Source organism: Caenorhabditis briggsae (assembly GCF_000004555.2).
Source record: "Caenorhabditis briggsae complete genome, chrV, whole genome shotgun sequence".
In the NCBI taxonomy this organism is placed as follows: Eukaryota; Metazoa; Nematoda; class Chromadorea; order Rhabditida; family Rhabditidae; genus Caenorhabditis; species Caenorhabditis briggsae.
The window spans coordinates 13,911,948-13,930,506 of NC_013488.2; the positions used below are offsets into that span (position 1 = coordinate 13,911,948).

The 18,559-nt window shown below is 36.5% G+C and overlaps 2 protein-coding genes across 2 annotated transcripts; one reads left to right on the top strand and one right to left on the bottom strand.

The window, feature by feature from the left end:
* Positions 1 to 918: 918 nt before the first annotated feature.
* Positions 919 to 6,153, bottom strand: CBG19393 (the record flags this gene model as incomplete). Its single annotated transcript, XM_045238046.1, has 11 exons — positions 919 to 1,059; positions 1,111 to 1,258; positions 1,305 to 1,702; positions 1,747 to 2,209; positions 2,255 to 2,545; positions 2,591 to 2,917; positions 3,183 to 3,328; positions 4,586 to 4,635; positions 5,010 to 5,062; positions 5,875 to 5,962; positions 6,009 to 6,153. The coding sequence occupies 11 exons, from the start codon at positions 6,151 to 6,153 to the stop codon at positions 919 to 921; spliced, it is 2,250 nt and encodes a 749-aa protein (XP_045096773.1).
* Positions 6,154 to 10,767: 4,614 nt separating this feature from the next.
* Cbr-fshr-1 lies at positions 10,768 to 15,460 on the top strand (the record flags this gene model as incomplete). The annotated part of the gene is given in 12 exon segments (XM_002637602.1): positions 10,768 to 11,033; positions 11,540 to 11,761; positions 11,811 to 11,844; positions 11,847 to 12,025; positions 12,100 to 12,174; positions 12,220 to 12,605; positions 13,527 to 13,802; positions 13,850 to 14,283; positions 14,340 to 14,732; positions 14,799 to 14,887; positions 14,949 to 15,219; positions 15,266 to 15,460. Coding segments are annotated over 12 exon segments (2,820 nt in total).
* Between the last annotated feature and the right edge of the window lie 3,099 nt (positions 15,461 to 18,559).

Sequence of the window (18,559 nt, forward strand, 5' to 3'; positions counted from 1 at the left end):
TACCTCCTTCTCAATATAACTTTTTATACAAATAAATTAATATCCATGAACATCTGTTTATAATTGTCTGACTAGCTAAAAAGGTGTGAAAACGTGTCCAATGCATTCTCCTTTACACATACCTTTTTGACGGCGTCTCCTGCTTCCGGAAGGTGCGAAAACACCAAGGAGGATAGCCACTGGTTCATAGTTAAGTGTGAACTGATGCTAGTTAAAAAATAAAGATTAGCTCATTCCATCCGGTTAGGTGTGAGAATATGTTCATCAGATTCATATAGACAAATACAGTTAGGCGCATAATTACCCGGACTCAAGTTTGTACTAGCATAACATTTGAGTAAATCGTTGTACCGAGCTCAAATATGAATTAAACAAATACAAATAGTTCATCAGTAAACTGGCGAAGTTTCAAACTATTTTACATTGTTTGAGCTGAGTTCTCGCTTACCAAAGTTGCTTCATCTTAAGAAAATCAAAACGGCGCATATGAAATTTATGCCGTTCATCTTTGGACAATCATAATAATAGGTAAACTTGACGAATTGCTCTGAAAATTTTATTAGCTTTGAATCGAACGTAAAATTATATTTCTGCCGATTTTCGTGCTTCCAAGATTTTTATGTTTAAAGATATACCCGTTTTTATCAAACCGGACAACTCTGCGGTGGTTCAAAGCAGGTGTGAACAACTATAAAGGACACAACCATTTATATAAAATTATACACAGAATGCAGACATTAGATACCCGCACTGTATTAAATTCACAAATGTAAAGCTAGTAAAAGAAGGAACTAGAAAATGAGTAATAAAAATAAGTTATGTATTTAGAATTATGCAGATATGTACACTTGATCTCCTTTTAGAAACTTCGCTTCCTTGGAATCCTTCTCTCGGGACTTCGAGACGTGGTAAGCTGAATCAGAATACTGAGGATATTGAATGAATTGGATCGAAGGTTGTTAAATCGAGCGGAGGATAATGTTCGGATTTTGGAGGCGATGAGATGGCAGCTTCATACCACATCTCGGGCAGAAGATACTTTTTATGATGGACAAGTGTCTAGAAAGACAAACAGTAGGAATCACAGAGGAAAAGTCAGTGATGACTTACTTTGAGATTGTTGCTGACTCTGTATTGTGCAGAATCATCGATGGTAGAGAGGACAATAAGAACTTGGCGGGATAAAGGAGGAACCACATCGACTATTTGAAGCAAGCCTCGAGATGACTGAATGTTCATTGAATGCGAGCAGTCCACTCTGAAGTTTCAAGTTATGATATTTTTTCTGATGCCTTTCTGCTTACCCAACATGCAAATATTTATTCTCTAAACAGTTATCCGCCATGATAATCATCCCTCTAAACTTGTTGGTCAGTGTTCGAATGACAACTCCGTTATTGGTATTCTGCACAACATCTCCTTCTTTTATGATGACCTGATGCAACGACTCTTGGGTCATTTTCCGTGTCAATGCGATGTGCTCCGCGAAAATTGGGAAACGAGTATGAACGACAATGTTGACTCTTCCCTTCTTGTGGGCCAGAAGTGCTCTTTGACTGTGACATACGATTGTATACTCGCCGGGAGTCAGGAAGAACTCATCGATTGTGAAATGATTGTCAGCAATTCTAGATGACATTTCAACCAATTCTCCAACTCTTCCGTCTCCGGCTGTTCTATGCACACAAACCATCAAGTCGTTCTAAAACATTTTTTTCCGAATAAGCTTTCAAAAACGAAACGTACCAGATTGTCTGTTTTGTTAAAGGCCCCCTTCTGAAATGCAGTTACTGACATTTCACAAGTCTCCGTTACAATCATCTGAAGTGCCTTATCGGAACGGCTTCCAACATCTTGGGTAACACGAAGTTCACTCCAATCCATACGTAGTTTGCAAACTGTGACTGAAGCGAATCGTGCCACAAAATCATCCAGCTCCATCCAGAATGCTCCTGTCTCATCTCTTCTCATGTTAAGAAGCCGTTGTTTCAAATCCACAGGCCATCCTGGCCAACCATCCGACCATTTTCCTTTCCAAACAAATTGTCCCCATGGATTCCTAATCCGAAGTAGACGGTGACCATGTTCATAAACGACGTCTAGAATTGAATAAGCGTGATTTGTTAGTAGACCCATTGCACGGAATTCAGATTCAGCAACGGCGTTTTCGAATGCTCCGCAGTGACAACACATGAGGAAACCAGATTCTCTGGAAATTGAAATAAGGATTTAGCCTATCAGAAAATAGGCTTACTTGGAACTGACTAATAGAGCCCAGAAAGTGTCAACGTCATCTGAATTGATTGGAACTGGAGGGCAGTTATAGTTCACACAAGATGCTCCAGTGAGCATTGAAAGTCCTTGAGTTAGTGAGGCTCCATGGAGTTTTGAATAGCTTCCCAGCTCCTTGGCCATTGCTTTTTCAATCAGTGGAACCCATAACTGATTTCTCCTTCCGACAGCCATTGCAATAGAGTTTGTATGTTGATAACACGGGAAGAAATCATCCACAATCACAACTTTCCACTTCCCTTCGACACATAATCTAAATATACTGACTAGTTAAAAACAACACTCAAAAGCAGCTCACCTGATCTGATAGACTCCGTAATGTGAGTATTGTTTTCTTGGAATTATTTCATCAAGCACATCCGGTCTTTCAGCAATCAAAGCCATCGCCGACATCAACCAACAGTCACCAACCAACGTTCCCTGTTCAATATCAGATGGTCGTGGATTGTTTGCAACGGACCATGGGAATGATCTTCCGTCTTTCGTAAACATTTGCGATGGACGGAGCCAATGAAGAAAATCGGGTTCCTCGTGTCTTTTGACCCCATTTTTTGTGAAATGAAGGACTCCAATTGACTTTTTGTTATGAAGAAATTGATCGTCAATAAATGGACTATTTGAGGCTCTGAAAATCGTACTATCATAAAAAAATCGGTTGACCTCAAAGCGTCATCCGGGTTTATTACTGCCTGGAAGTGAACCTAATGTTTTTATTTATTTTCTAAAAATGAAAGCATTGATAAACGCTTTCTTTTAGTGATAAGGCAGTGTAATGCAAACCTTAACGGAAATATAGTGTCCTAAACACTTGAGGGGTTTTATGGCTAACGTTAACGGAAAGATTATAGTGAGAAGATTCTAGTATTTTTTTGTTAGTTTCAATAACTTACGTGCAATATTTGATGATGTCGTCGTAGATGACGTCGCTCTTCTTCTTTGCTTCTTTTTTCAAAGTTGAAGTAATTTTGGAGCACATAGACGGCTGGTGAGGGTCTTCTGCGGCGTCTTGAACGTTTTCGTACCGGTTAGGACGCTCCTAAAAACACCCGATTTTTATAATAACAACCTCCAAGGATAGACAAAGAGGCGGGAGCAAAGGGAGAGAACTTCCGTCAAAAACAGAATGGACATAAAATTTTGTGGTGCGCCCTCCGGTTTCTATGGGTGCCTCGTGTAAATATGATGACTTTTTGAGACAGGGGTGGATGAAAAGGATTTCGTAAGACTTCAAGAAGGAACTTGCAGGTGAGCACTTTATGAAAAAGAATCGACGGGTCATTAAAAAAGAAACGAGCGGCCATTCACAGAAATAGTGCCGGTCAGTTTTTTGACATGAAAAGGGCAAAAGAGAACTAGGAGTTGTACAACTTTCGGAGATAAGAACAGTGACCAAAACTGATACGAAAGAGGGTGGCACGGTGCCAAGTGAGAAGGCATTGCGGGCTACTGGGAGAATATAACTATTTTCTAGATATTTTCAGATTTATAGACTGTTTGAAAAGATATCTACAGTACCGGTCAATAAGATATACAAAAACGCATTTTTCAGTTGTTTTTTGACCATTTTTAGGAGTCTGGAGCTCAACTGTCAAGTTTCCAATCACTTGAAAAACATTGGAGAATATAAAACAGACCTAACCTGCATTCACAGAATTTTTTGAAAATTCCTCACGTTTTCAGTACAAAACTAGGCATAAAGGGGCACCCTCCAAAACTTTCAAAGTGATCGTAAACTTGACATCCAAGCTTCAGACTCCCAATAAATGGGGAAAAAAGTGGCGGAAAATCAACTGAAAAATACTTTCTTATATATCTTACCGGTACTGTAACTACTATAGACACTCTTCCTGTAAGGTTTTTCTTTGAATCTTTCTGTGTTATTTAGGACGGCTACATTTTTGACGAGCATAATTCCTTCTTAAGCAGAATTCTGCGACATTTTGGTGTCTTATAATTTAATAAACCGTATTCTCATCTGGAAAAGTACAAGACTATCAATTCACACAGGAATCAAAGTTCCACTGATAATTTTAAGTACCGATTTTGTCTTGTCGAACTTTCGTGAAACTCAGAGAACATTCTGGAATTGTCTTTTCTAGGGCGATGATAACTTGTTAGATACTACACACGAATCAGAAATGCCGGTCAATATATTTTTCGTGGGGTCTCTAGAGGGGAAATTCAATTTCAGAGGCCGTTCTAATATTATAAAAGTTACGCGGAAAGTAGAACCCCAACAGATTTCAAACCTCCGTTTTTTGCCTCACATCTAAAATAAATTCGAAAAACTTACAACTTGTGGAGTGTCGACAAAGAAGGTGGAAGTTGAAGGGTATTGGTTGTCTGAAAAGATCAAAAGTTTTATTATTAAATTTAAAAAATAGAAACGGAAATGAAATCATAATTGGGTTTCGTTTTTTATAAAGTGAAGCTGAAAAAATGAAAATGGCTGAAATATAGTGATACTAATGTTTGTTCTAGAGTTTCACAGTGAGGCGTGAAGAAGCTGAAATACAGTGTGATTCATTCATGTATTGTCAAATGTCAAGTCGTGGGAGTAATTAGGAAATGACACAGAGGTTAATGAAACGATTGTCAGCAATATTCCTAACATGAATTGCGAGGTTTCGTTGATATTTACGATCTTGTGTTACAACTGATAAAGAGTTTTCCCGAACGGTGTAATTTTTGATTTGAATAGAAAAATTTGAACTCACCATTTGGGTTGTTACTTTGACCATCAACAAATGGACCATTCGGAAGAGGAGTTCTGAAAAAAGTGGACTTTCAGCGTTGAGATTTTCCATACGGACTATGAAAAAAGTTATCTACCGCACAACCTGTATTAGAAGGACCGGTTCTTTTGTTGTTCCAAGGTACCTCCGGAGGGTCCTTCTATTACAGATGCCCTTCAATTAGAGGGGGGCTCTTCTGTTTTCCAACCATTTTTTCCGAGTTTTTTTCGTCGAAAAATTCGTAAAACTCTAATCCAAAACTAATGGAAATCGAAAATTTCACCGAAACCGAGCAAGGTTTGGAGCAAAACAAAACTATTTAAACCAATTTTTTGTGAAATTGTGAAATTTCCAGAATATTTTGGGGTCCCTTTTATTACAGTATCCCTCTCATTTTTCCTGTTTCCTTTTTCAGGGACCTTTTATCAGAGTGGCCCTTCTATCAGCGGGGTCTTTCGAATACAGTTTTAACGGTATTTTAAAGTTTCGAGTCAATTCGAAACTGCGACACTTTGAAACCAGTCATTAAAATAACCGTTAATTTCGAAATCGTGGTAATACAGTAATACAGGCGGATGGATAAATTTCAGACTACAAAAACAATATTCGGTTTTTTTTCCAAAATTCAACTTTTTCCTTAAATTTTTTCATTTTCCGAGTTTCAGAATGTGTTATCAGAAAGTGCATTTTTGAAAACCCTAAAGTTGGTTTCATATTCTGAAATTTATCCAATCGCCAGTATTACCACTGTTTCGAAATGATCGGTTTCGAAATGACTGGTTTAGAAGTTTCGCAATTTTGAAGTGACGCGGAGCCAATTTTGAAATTCAAATTTAAAAAAACGAACCTAAAATGAGAAACTCTCACAAAATTATGAGCAGGCCTCCTTTCTTTGATTGTAACCAAATCTGATATAGCATTCGATACATCTCGAACTAAAAAAAAGGCGATATTCGAAAAAAAAGAAGAAAAAACTCTTACCAGTATCCGTTATAATTTTCGGAACCATACTTCCAACGGATTTTGTAGGTTTTTTATCCATTGGTTTTTGGGAACCACATCCTTGACAAATTGTATAGAACGGATCGTTGATAAGTGTACAGTAGAGACAACTCCATGATGGCATTTTTGTCTGGAAAAGGTGTTGGCAATTGAAAATGAAATCAAGTAGGAATTTAGAAAATTGGAAAGTTCTTGAGATAATTATCAAGGTTTGGAGCAACCAATAACAGTATTTCTCACTGGTTTTGAAATTATAAAAATAAGTCCATCACATGTTGAAAAAGCAAATGCGCTCTACCATGCAACCATCTCTTTTTCCCGGGGACGAAAATTTCATGTGTTTCCCATTTCTAGGCCACAACGAGAGTTTCAAAAACGGACGAAAATTGAAAAAAAAATGGCTCAAAACTAACATTGGTTCAAAAAGTTTCTGCGGCTTTAAGTACAATTGAACAAAATTTTGAGAGGTTGAGGTGCTGGGGAAGAGAAGAGATGTTATGCAAACAGAGGCAATTTCATAACATGCGTGTTCGCAGAAAGAAAAAGAAAAAGAGGATTCGTTTTCACTCGAGGAGAGTGAGAGACTATGAGAAAGTAGAAGAGAAATAGAGATGGAAAGAAGAAAAAAGAATGAAGATCTTTCTGTTGAACCAGGTGAATTGTCACAAAATGTGTTGGTATGAGTCAGTAGTACCAGTATAACAAACACACAAAAGGGAAGTATACGAATGACGACACTGGCAGACTAATTCGATTAACTGGTGTCAAGTAGAGTAAACGTTTGGAAGTTTGGGTTGAAACAATTTTACATCAGAATGATAATAATTGAGTATCAAATCCAATGAAATTCATAAGAAGAAAGCATGAAAATCAAACCTAGGTTCAAGAAAACGTTGGTTTCAGAAAAAAGAGAACCTGTAATAGAGGAGCCCCACAATTTAAAGTTTGGGCTGATTTTTTTTGGCTCATTTGCAAGATATCAAAAATGTGTTAACTGAGGAAATTTTAACAACACTATAAGAAAAATTATCACTTGACAACTTTTTGATATCTCTGACAGGATAAATTAACTCAAAGTTGAATTCTAGTGGCCCTTCTATTACAGTGATCTTTTGAAAAAGCATCATCCCGAATAATATGATTTCGACTTCATTTCAGATCAGATTTGCTCATCCGCGAACTTCAAGCAGTTCCAAAATTTTGTTTTCTCGTTAATGTATGCCAGATGACACAGATCCCAACTTAAAGGAACACGGAATATTGAACTCTTTTGCCTGACCCATATACTTAACGTATTTTAGATACGTAATAAATTATTATTATTAAATTATGTTTTGCCACATTCAGTTGACCAGTACCTGTTAATGGATGACCAAAATAACCGATAATTGTCAAATTTCGAATATCTTACCACAAAAATGAGAACACCTGATTGCCGATTGTTGTCACTATAATTGCCAAGTCAGGATTAGAAATAATTGAGCTCAATGTCGACGGTTTGCTCCTGCTGTTTCCTATTTCCCAAAAAAAAAAATCCAGCGTTTCCAATTTCAGTGTGTCTACAGTTCAATATTGTACTCTTCCTTTCTCTGAAAAAAGTTCAAAAGATGTCTGCAGCAACGTCTTCTCTGTCATTTTTTCCTCTCGATTTCGCTATTTTTCTGCTATCCAAATAAACGTTTCTTTTTTTCCAAGCACATCACCCAAAACGGTTCTATTTTTAGTTTCACGACAGTAAAAAGAGACGGTATCAATTGAATTGTCAAAAAAGGGAAAGACCAAGAAGAAGAAGAAGAAGAGAATATTCAAAAATGTGGTAAACGAAATGCCAAAACTTTTTCATAGAGAAGAAGAAAAACCATAACTAGAGAGGAGACCACTTGACGATTGGAAATTGGAACTTTGTGTTCTCAATTTTCTTGTCCTCTTCCTTCTTATTAACATCCATCATAATTATGTTCTCCATTTAAACGTACTGTTTCTACTTTCATTATATTTTCACATTTGTTTCCATTTCTTATGTTTCTTGACCATCAAGCTCAATGGAATCGAACATGATGTAAAAAATTTAGATTTGATTTGAAACAGAAAAAATATATGTAAAATACGATTTTGATTGTTTTGTACTTTTTTTGAATTTTTGAAACATGGAAAGCCTGAAACAAAACACATATTTTTCACATTTATCAATTTCATCTTAAGAATTTTTGAAGCTAGTTTTGACAAAAATATATTACCCTGGTACAAAAAATGTAGCTATGGAAGAGAAATGCTGGTGGCCGTGGCGGAGGATCTTAAAATGAATACCTACAGTAACCTTCCAGTATTTTTCTTTTTTTCTTTTCTCGTGATCACTGCTTTCCGTATATATTTCTGTTATTTTTCCAAAGAGAAGTCGGAGGATAAAAATTAAAATTGGCGAAAATCGAGCTAACCAATCCGGAAAGTTGAAAAAAAAATGGTTTTGGTTACGGTAGTTGTGTTTGTGGGAGCTTCGGCCACGGCCACCAGCGTTTCTCTTCCTTTTTTGCGCAATCTATTTTAATAATTTCAACTATAAGGTGTGCTTTTTATTTTTCTTGATTTTCGCCTTATTCGTAAACCGCAACTAGAATAATTTCTTTGACTAAAAACTATGTTGCGATATTTAGTGTGCCATTTTTCTATAGGGTGCAAAGTCATAGAAATCTTAAAATAGCACTTTAAAATGTGCTTGTTGCAAAGATCTAAATGTCATCAAGTTCTGTAATTGTACAACTGATAATTTTTTTTTTGAAATATAGTGAAAAGTTGAATACTTCCAAGGTGAAGAAATGGAAAAAAATTAATCTGAGAATTTGAATCTTGTTTGGAAAATTGAAAACAATAACCTATAGAATGGGACCATCGAAATTTCAAGATTTATCTTATTCAATTATACGTAGCGCTTTCAGAATCGACGCTCAATATATATGATATCTATGTGGATGTTTTGGCCATAAAACCGTCCATGTCGGAAGGGTGTTTTTTTTCCCTATTCTCTGAATCCTTTGAAAGCTAAAATAATCCATTTTTATAGTTTGATCCGTGCTTTTCAAAGAGCAATCGTTTTGTCTCCGGACAGTTTCATTCTCTTGACATTCTTCATGTTTCAAGTCTCTCAAAATTCAAATTCAAATTATTATTATAGCCATCTCCCGCCCCTATGCTTATCACACTTTTTTTGATCGGTCACTTTAATATAATGATATCAATCTTACATACATCTATTTTTAGAAATGACTGTACAAAAAGAGCTAAATATAGGAGTAAAATGCACCCGAAATAGACTCAAAACTTCGTAACTCACCACCACCTTTCATGTTTGAATTTTAATTTCCGGGAAGAAGAAGAAGACACTTATATGGAAAAAAGATAACGTCGCCTCATTTCTGATATTTCCAGATAGTTGTATGCTCTCGGTCAGTCAGTTGACTGTTTGTATACAATTATTCAATACTTTTCAGATTTAATTCCGAAATTTCACATTATTATTTTTCATACTTGTAACGGGCCGGGCCGGGCCGGGTTTTTTTCCCGAATTTTGGAGGCCCGGCCCGGCGGGCCTGTCATTCCACAAGCTTGAAAATTTCAAAAAACACATAAGGGGACCTTTATGTGATTTTTTTCGATCAAAACATTTTTTTCGAGTTTTTAAAAATATTTTTTAAATCAAACAGACAAACAATCCAAAAAGCACAAAAAAAAATATAGAAAATTGTATTGAAAGCTCAAAATTCGGTTCAAAATGACAAAATTTTTGCTACCGGGCCTACCGGGCCGGGCCCGGACCTTGAAATTTTCCTCAGGCCCGGGCTTTGGCGGGCCGGCCCGGAATTTTACAAGTATGTTATTTTTCTTATTTAATGTTTTGAAGAACCACCAAAAATAATGAAAATTCAAGTGCACCGTACGGCGGTGACGTCAGAACTAACAGTGACCAGTTTTCAATTGGTTTAGTCACATAATTATAGTCGCATCGTCAAAAAAAAGACGAGAGTCATTTCGGAAATTGATCTTCCGTTTTTGACAACTAATGATTTATGTGTGTGTTCTATTTCGAAAACTTTCAAAAAACGAACAATAGTCTCTCGTGGGCGTATATTGTCAAAACAGACTGTCACATATTGGAACTTCCAGATTATAACGAACCAAACGTTTTTTGAACTCTAGGAATCAGTATACAGGAGTTTTTTGGAGTAGAGTATGCATTCTAACGTAACGGTGTATAATGCTTTGTGTTCATTCTGCGTACAGCTATCCTGCTTTCATGTATACCATCAGACTGCCATTCCAGCTTTGCACGCGTGGCTCAGTCGGTAGCTGCGCCACACCTTCAATATTTGTCCCACAAGTTCAACTCTTCGAGAGGCTTATATGAACAATTTCGAGAAAAATATTTTTTTCCTGTCCTTCCACCTTCAAAATCAATATACGATTTCTTCTTTCCCCTAATTTTAATCTTTAGTGATAAGCAACATAACTTTTGTCCAGTAATTGTGCTCACCTGATGAAAACCCACGCGACCTACCTACCTCCTGTTATAGTTTTTTTGCTATAACTTGACATTTATTCTACTGATCAACAAAAACAAAACATTTCAGATCTTTGACTCTGGAAGCTCTGCGTATTTTCAATCGCGTGCTCTCTATCACTAACTGTCTCTTCTTATCAATTTATGATCGAATGCAGTCACGAATCAATGGTCGCTTCTGGTCAAATGACATGCTCAACATATCGATCGATTCGACTTCTACCAAAATTATTCCTTTTTATTTCGCTAACTTTACTGTATATACCAGAAGCCGAATGTCAGAATGTCCTGAGTCTAGCCGAAACGAAGCATTCGTGTATGGCACTGAAAGCAGATATCGGAGAAGGATGTGTATGTAAACAAACGAAAAGATACGGACAACCAGAATGTTGTTGTATGGGATTGGAGGTGGTACGATTGCCTGCCAATCTGGCTCTGGATGTTGGATATTTGTAAGTTAAAGGATCGAACGTTGAAAAAAAAAACCATACTTGATAAACGGATGGACAAAGTTTCAAGCCGTAAAGCCGCCGATCGGGCCATACCTGGTCCTGCCTGTTTTTTCTTCTGTAACTTTGTTTATAGCCGATTTTTACCGTATCTGATTCAGTTGGTCAAAAATATTAATCCTTAAAGGTGGGGGGACATGAAAAAAATAATGTTCTCGAAATTCCGTTCAAAGATGCCCCTCGAGGAGTTGAACTTGTGAGGGCGATGATTGAGGGTGCGGCGCCGCTACCGACTGAGGCACGCGGGCAAAGAGAAAACGCACGCCCGTTTGCATACATAAAGACGAGGACGACAGCTGTACGCAGAGTGACATTAAGCGTTGTACACCGTCACGGTAGAATGCATACCCTAGCTACAAAAAAACTACGAAAAATCTCCTGTCCCCCCACCTTTAAATGAAAAACCACCACAAAATAAGTGAGAGAAAACTAAAAAAATGAATATTCAGGTACCTACATAACACTTCAATCTCTGAAATTACATCAAATTTCTTTGACTCCTATCCGTCAATCCGAGAACTAGAAATCGACAATTCCCGTTTCTTGGAACACATCGATGGTTTCTCTTTTACGGTTCTCCCAAAACTTCGAAAACTTTCTGTGGTGAGGTGTCCAAACCTTAGCGAAATTTCTGGAAAGCTTCTGGTCAATAACACTCGGATTCAGACTGTGTAAGATTTCGTTTTTATGAATCTTGTAAACCAGAACACTTGTTTTCAGAATTCTGAAAAACAATGGTCTTCGAACGATGCCTCTCTTCGAATGACAGATTTTCATCATGTGTTAGTGGATAGAATTGATTTATCTCAAAACCAAATCAAGTTTATTGGAGACTCAAAAGTCAGAAACGTGAGAGCCAGAACTGTTGTTTTGAGTGAGAACAATCTTTTGGAAATATCCGGATATGCATTCACAGAGAGTCAATTTTTGAAACTGTGAGTGATAAGTCTTCGTCATAGATAAAACGCTACAATGGTATTTCAATAAGAAACTCATCAAAAATATTCAGAAAGCTAAACAACAACCCAAACCTACGAAGTCTGTCAGTAGATGCTTTCAAGAACATGGCTGGGCTTCAGACTTTGTGAGTTTCCAAAAGTTCTATGAAAATGAAATTCCGATTTCTCAGAGATCTCTCACATACTGCGATCAGCACTCTACCAATCAATGGTTTGAAAAAACTGAAGACCCTAGTTTTGAATAACGTCCCAACTCTCAAAAGTCTTCCAAGTATTTTGAGTTTCACCGATCTGGAAACTGCCCACTTCACCTATCCGCATCACTGTTGTTTGTTCAAATATGTAGATGACGTGACGATGAATGATAACGGAAAATATCAACGGAATGCTAAAGAAATTCATAAAAGAATTTGTGAAAAACGAGAGCAGCAGGAGTTAGCAAGAAGAAGGAAACGTGATACTTCTGGAGTGGATTTTCTGGAAATGTTGTTGAAGGAATGGACAGATAATAGTACTTATACAGGACCAGATGATAACGATGATGATGAGTTGCCACGTATGTTTCGAAATTACCCAATATTGTCGGAATAAACAAAAACTGTCACCTCATGTGTGCAGAAGACGATCGCCAAAAAACTGAAATCTATGCCACGACCTAAAAATTGAAATCTAGGTCAGGACCTAAAAATTGAAATCTAGGTCATGACTTAGAAATTCATGTCTACGTCATGACCTAAAAATTAAAATCTAGGGCACGACCTAAAAATTCAAATCTAGGTCATGACCTAAAAATTAAAATCTAGGGCACGACCTAAAAATTCAAATCTAGGTATCACCTAAAAATCGAAATCTAGGTCATGACCTAAAAATCGAAATCTAGGTCATGACCTAAAAATCGAAATCTAGGTCATGACCTAAAAATCGAAATCTAGGTCATGACCTAAAAATCGAAATCTAGGTCATGACCTAAAAATCGAAATCTAGGTCATGACCTAAAAATTAAAATCTAGGGCACGACCTAAAAATTCAAATCTAGGTCATGACCTAAAAATTAAAATCTAGGGCACGACCTAAAAATTCAAATCTAGATCATGATCTAAAAATCGAAATCTAGGTCATGACCTAAAAATCGAAATCTAGGTCATGATCTAAAAATCGAAATCTAGGTCATGACCTAAAAATCGAAATCTAGGTCATGACCTAAAAATCGAAATCTAGGTCATGACCTAAAAATCGAAATCTAGGTCATGACCTAAAAATCGAAATCTAGGTCACGACCTAAAAATCGAAATCTAGGTCATGACCTAAAAATTCAAATCTAGGTTACGACCTAAAAATTGAAAACTAGGGCACGACGTAAAATTTAAAAAAATTTAAAAAATCACAAAATTTTAAAATTTAAAAAATCACAAAACTAAAAACAAAAATATCACAGTTTTTAAATTATGACAATAACTGCACAGCCTTCTTTTTTCAGCTTTCACTGAAATTGGAGCGGAACCATGCCAATCGATTGGTGAAGAAGTTCAAAAATACTATTCAAATATTACCTGTTACCCACAACCAGATGCTTTGAATCCATGCGAAAATATTGTCGGATACCCATTTCTTCGAGTTGCCATCTGGATTGTATGTTTCGCTGCAATCGTAGGAAACATTGTTGTTTGGATCTTATTAGGAATTGTTTATGAGAAGCGAATGAGAATTCATTATTTGTACATGATCAATATGTCAGTTGCTGATATGTTCACAGGTTGGCTCTGATAAGATTTTGAGAAGTTTCTTCAACTTTTTGTTTAGGAGTGTATCTGGCAGTTCTTGCCATCGCCGACGCAAAGATGTCAGATGAATACTACCGTCATGCAGTCTGGTGGCAAACTGGATGGGGATGCAGAGCCGCTGGTTTCTTGGCTGTTTTTGCTTCGGAGCTAGGAATTATTTCCCTGTTTTTGATTGCATTCGAAATGTCATACAATACGAGACAATCATTCCGTGGACGAAGACTCAGTCCGAAAGTTGGAGTACTTTTAATGATTGGTGGATGGTTGTTTGCTATTGTGATGGCTATTCTCCCATGGTTCGGAGTGTCTTCATACTCTGAAAGTAGTGTGTGTCTACCATTGAAAGCTACAACAATGTTTGACAAGAGTTATCTGATATTTGGATTGAGTTTCAACTTTTTGGCATTCACAGCGATGGCATTGTCATACGGTTTCATTGTGAAAATGCTCAAAGTAATTTCAATTTTTAAAATTGTTTTGATGTTTCTATTATCAAATAATTTTTTTAGGAAAATGAAACAAGAGAGGAGGATCGAGCATTGATCACTAAAATGACAGTACTAGTGGTTACCGATCTAATCTGCTGGTTCCCAACTCTCTTCTTCGGATTCACCGCCACCATCGGATTCCCTCTTCTCTCCCTATCTTCTGCTAAATTCGTCCTCGTATTCTTCTTCCCGATCAACGCATTCGCAAATCCATTTCTCTATGTTTTCTTTACTGAGGTTATTCAACATCGTGTGAGAAGCAAGACGATTCCAGTCATCCGGAGAATCACAACTGGACCACTGAATGCCGCGAGTTCTCTATCGAATTTCTATCACTCCCAACCACCAGGAGCCCATAGAAGAAGCCGAGATGAGCAAGCAAGTCCGTCTGGAATGCATTTGGCAGTTACCCAGGTATGCCAGGTATATCAAGAGAGAATTCGGGGATTAGGAATGGCTCCTAAAAATTATTGATTTCAGACAACGTCATTGAACAGTACACCGAGAGGATCCAATGTCTCTTCGAGAGCTTCAGATGCCATGCTTTTTGATTATGAAAGAAGAGCAAGGTATCAGAGATATCAGAGGAGATCAGTGGTCTTATTTAACACATTTTTTTTTCATTTGCAGCGCCTCTCCACGAGTTTCCTTCGATATTCCGATTTCTCCAACAACTCCAAGATCCGATAGAAAGAATCGGATATCATTACTGAAACGGATAGTGTCATCAGTTCCAGAAGTATCAGATCTATCAGAACATTCTAGTGAAAGTCATCACGAACATGTTCCTCATCCTCGTAGAAAACTGAGATCTTCACTGAATCGGATACTAGCACTGGGCAGAAGACAGGAAGGATCAGCCGATTCGGGTAGAGGTTCTATTGCCTCGTCTTCTGGATCGGTAAGTGACTTTCAGAGAAATTCTTGAGACCTTGTTTTTTTTTCAGCGAGACCAAAACGAGCGTGTCTCCCTAACAAGCAATACGTCTTCAATTCTGAGTCCCCTTCTCTCACTTCCGTTCAATCAAGGCTCGTCCACGAATCCAAATAATTTAATTCTTCCACCAGAATCCCCTGCGTCAAAAAATCGCCGAAAATCGACACCAGCTATACCACTTCTTGTAGTTTCTGATTGCTCATAGATGTTAATTTTGTATCATATTAGATTTTGTCTATTTTTGTTTTCTCTTTATTTATTCCTCCATATATTGCGGGTCAATGAATACGAGCCTCTTTTTCTTCCAAATTTGCCTTTTGATTAATGTTTCTTTTTTCCCCGTGAGAATTTTTTGATTATTCATCTCGATTCAATAAATCTTTTCATAATGATGACGTTGGTGCTTCAACATAGGGGAAATCTCTTCCTTGTTTTTGTGGTTCAATTTCAGATATTCAATTTCAGAAATTCGAGGAAAATCGAGGCTTCTGAAATGAAATAAAGACAAACAAGAAACCCTGAAATTTCAGAAAACACTTTCTAATTGAAAACTTACCAGGAGAAAAATCTAGACAAAATTTCCAGAAGCAATTGGAAATAAGGCGGCCGACCGACAGCTGTTGACTGCACAAATGCATAAATTCGGTCGGCGGACGGCGACTTTCGGCCGACCGAATGGGATCCTAACTTAGAAACATCCTCTTGAAAAGAAATAGGTTCGAAAAATCTTGAAAATCGATTTTTTGATATCCAAAATGAAACTGGACTCTGTTCTATAGTTTAGAGATCCAGGAGAAACGCTAGAGGTTGATAAATTGTTCTCAAAAAACGGCTGGAATTGATAGTTTTGCTAGAAAAACTGATCGGAGAGTGTCAATTTTTGTATAAGGGCACTCCAAAAGTTTTCTGGGGAAGACATGGCCTGAAAGATGATCATGAGGTTCAAGTTGCTTTTCTTCAATTTAAACGGAGACATAAAATGTTTTATGGCTGCTTCCGGTCCCTTCAATCCGTTTGTTTGTTTAGGAAAATTAAAATTGATAAAACTCGATCTACATTTCTTTCAACCAAGTTTCTAAAGATGAACTGAAAAACCAGCACTAGAAACTACTCTCTAGAAAATTCTTGTTCGAACCAATAAAAATGTCAACTCAATTGAAAAACGGTTTTCCGTCCCACCTATCTTGTTTAAAATTTCCCCTCCATGCCCCATTACTCCCAATTTGCATTCATCATACCACTTTGTTACTCACATTCTCTGTTTTTTCGTTCTAATTTACCTTCCTAATAATTTTTTCCCTTCTTGCAGGTTTCCTTCCTTGTTTTTTTCCGTTTCTTTTCATTTCATCCCCCAACTCACACAAAACACAATTGCTTTTTTCCTCGTTTTCCTTTTACCAAATTAAGGGTGTTTCAAGAAAACGAGCCAATTAGCAATAAGTTTCCAGAAAGCCAAACACCTAAAAAGGCGGTGTTGAATGAGTTTTCGGATCACCAGAGCAAATGGAGCAACAAAAAAGAGCAATAGAAGGAGAAGAAGAAGTAGAAGACGACAATTAGTTTTGTTGGCGAAGAACAAGATACGTGTCTCTTCTCTTCTTTTTGTCGATGACTCTTTGTTTCTTGAGTGCTCAGAAAAGTGATGATAGAAGACGAAGAAGTAGACGAAGAATTCCAAGTGCATCATTTTGTCGACTACACGTGTAGATTCTTATCTAGGGGTCCATCTAAATTCTTGTTTTTTCCGCCGTTTTCCCCTTATTTATTCGTCGTTGGAGTTGAATTAACACTAATATTTTCAGCGATTTCAGGGAAACTCTAGAATCCTTGGAGTTTTGGAGATTATAATACACCAATTTGAAGGTTCAATTTTCTCAAAAGTACAACCACTTCAAACTGAGCTTCCTGTTATTAATTACCGTAGTTCTGAGGAGAATCTAGGAAATAAAAATTCACAAAATAGATATCAATTTCGTAAAAAATTCGGGTTTTAACTAGTAATTTCGGTACCATCAGAAATTTAAAAAAATTAAGGACCGAAATACGTAAACAACTAGAACCGGAATTCAAGGTTTAAAAAATTTGAGATTGCGTAGTTTCAGACATATAACTCATGGACTTCAGAACTCTTTGTAAGACCCGCTTTCTCGTTTTTCCTACTTTTTAAACCCATTTTTTCCAATTTTCTATCTCCAAATCTCCAGAAATCCAGATCGATTTTCTGAAAAAACATATTCCACTCCCTCTTTCTCTTCTTTGTGTTTACAATCTCAGCCGTTTTTTTTTCGACTTCGTTCAAAAAATGAAACGAAGGCTTATCTTTTTTGAATGTAGTGGAATCACTTGTATCTACTTTAATTCCTCTTCCTTCTTCTTTTTTTTCGTGAGAATTCCCATTTTTTGAAAGAACATAAAATTTCAAAATAGATATTGATTCCGAGCAGGTGAATTGATCTCAAGAACAAGAAAAATCCGATGTCTTTTCTTCTCGATATCACTTCTCAAATTTCAAATTTCTTGTTATTTTTTTTCTACTTCAACATGTGAAATTGAGCCGCGCTTTGTTTTTTTTTCTTTTAAAATTTTTGAAATTTTTGGTTTGATTCAAAGGTCCTCAATTTTTAAAGTACCTTTTGATCTCTGAAAAGCAAGACACATCTCCGCGTTGTGAAGTATTTTTGAATATACATACTTGAACTAGTTTTCAATAAGAAATCAAAACTCTGAATTTCTTTTTTCTGTCATTCTGATTCATGGAAGTTTGGAATAGGATTTGTGAATTGTAAACTAATCAGTCACATTCGAATCATTCATTTTTCCGCTTTATGAAATTATTGGGACAATTGAAACAAATAACTTTTAAAATTAAGACTTTGATGCTCAAATTGATGTGTATCATTCTAAATCTTCACCTAAACTGATAGTTAAAATATTATGTTCTTATTTATATTTTGCATTTTTAAAATTTATTTTTTGTCTGAAGTTTTCAATTTCAGACTTTAAAATTCTTACAATGTTGTTAGAACTCCAAAAAACGAAAGAACAACTTTCAAAAAAAATTCTTTGAAATCAACAACACCTTACAAAGAATCCTTTTTCGTTTTGTCGTATTTTCAAAATATTTTCGATCTCTCTCTCCTAGATAAAAGATTTCTGTCATTTTTTCTGAAAACTACTGATATGCTTAAATTTTCCAATTTTCGGTTATTCATTTTAAGAATTCAATATTCGTTAATCCTATATACACAAATATATTCATTTTCCGATTTATGTATTTTTCCAGACTTTTTTTCGTGACGAAGAC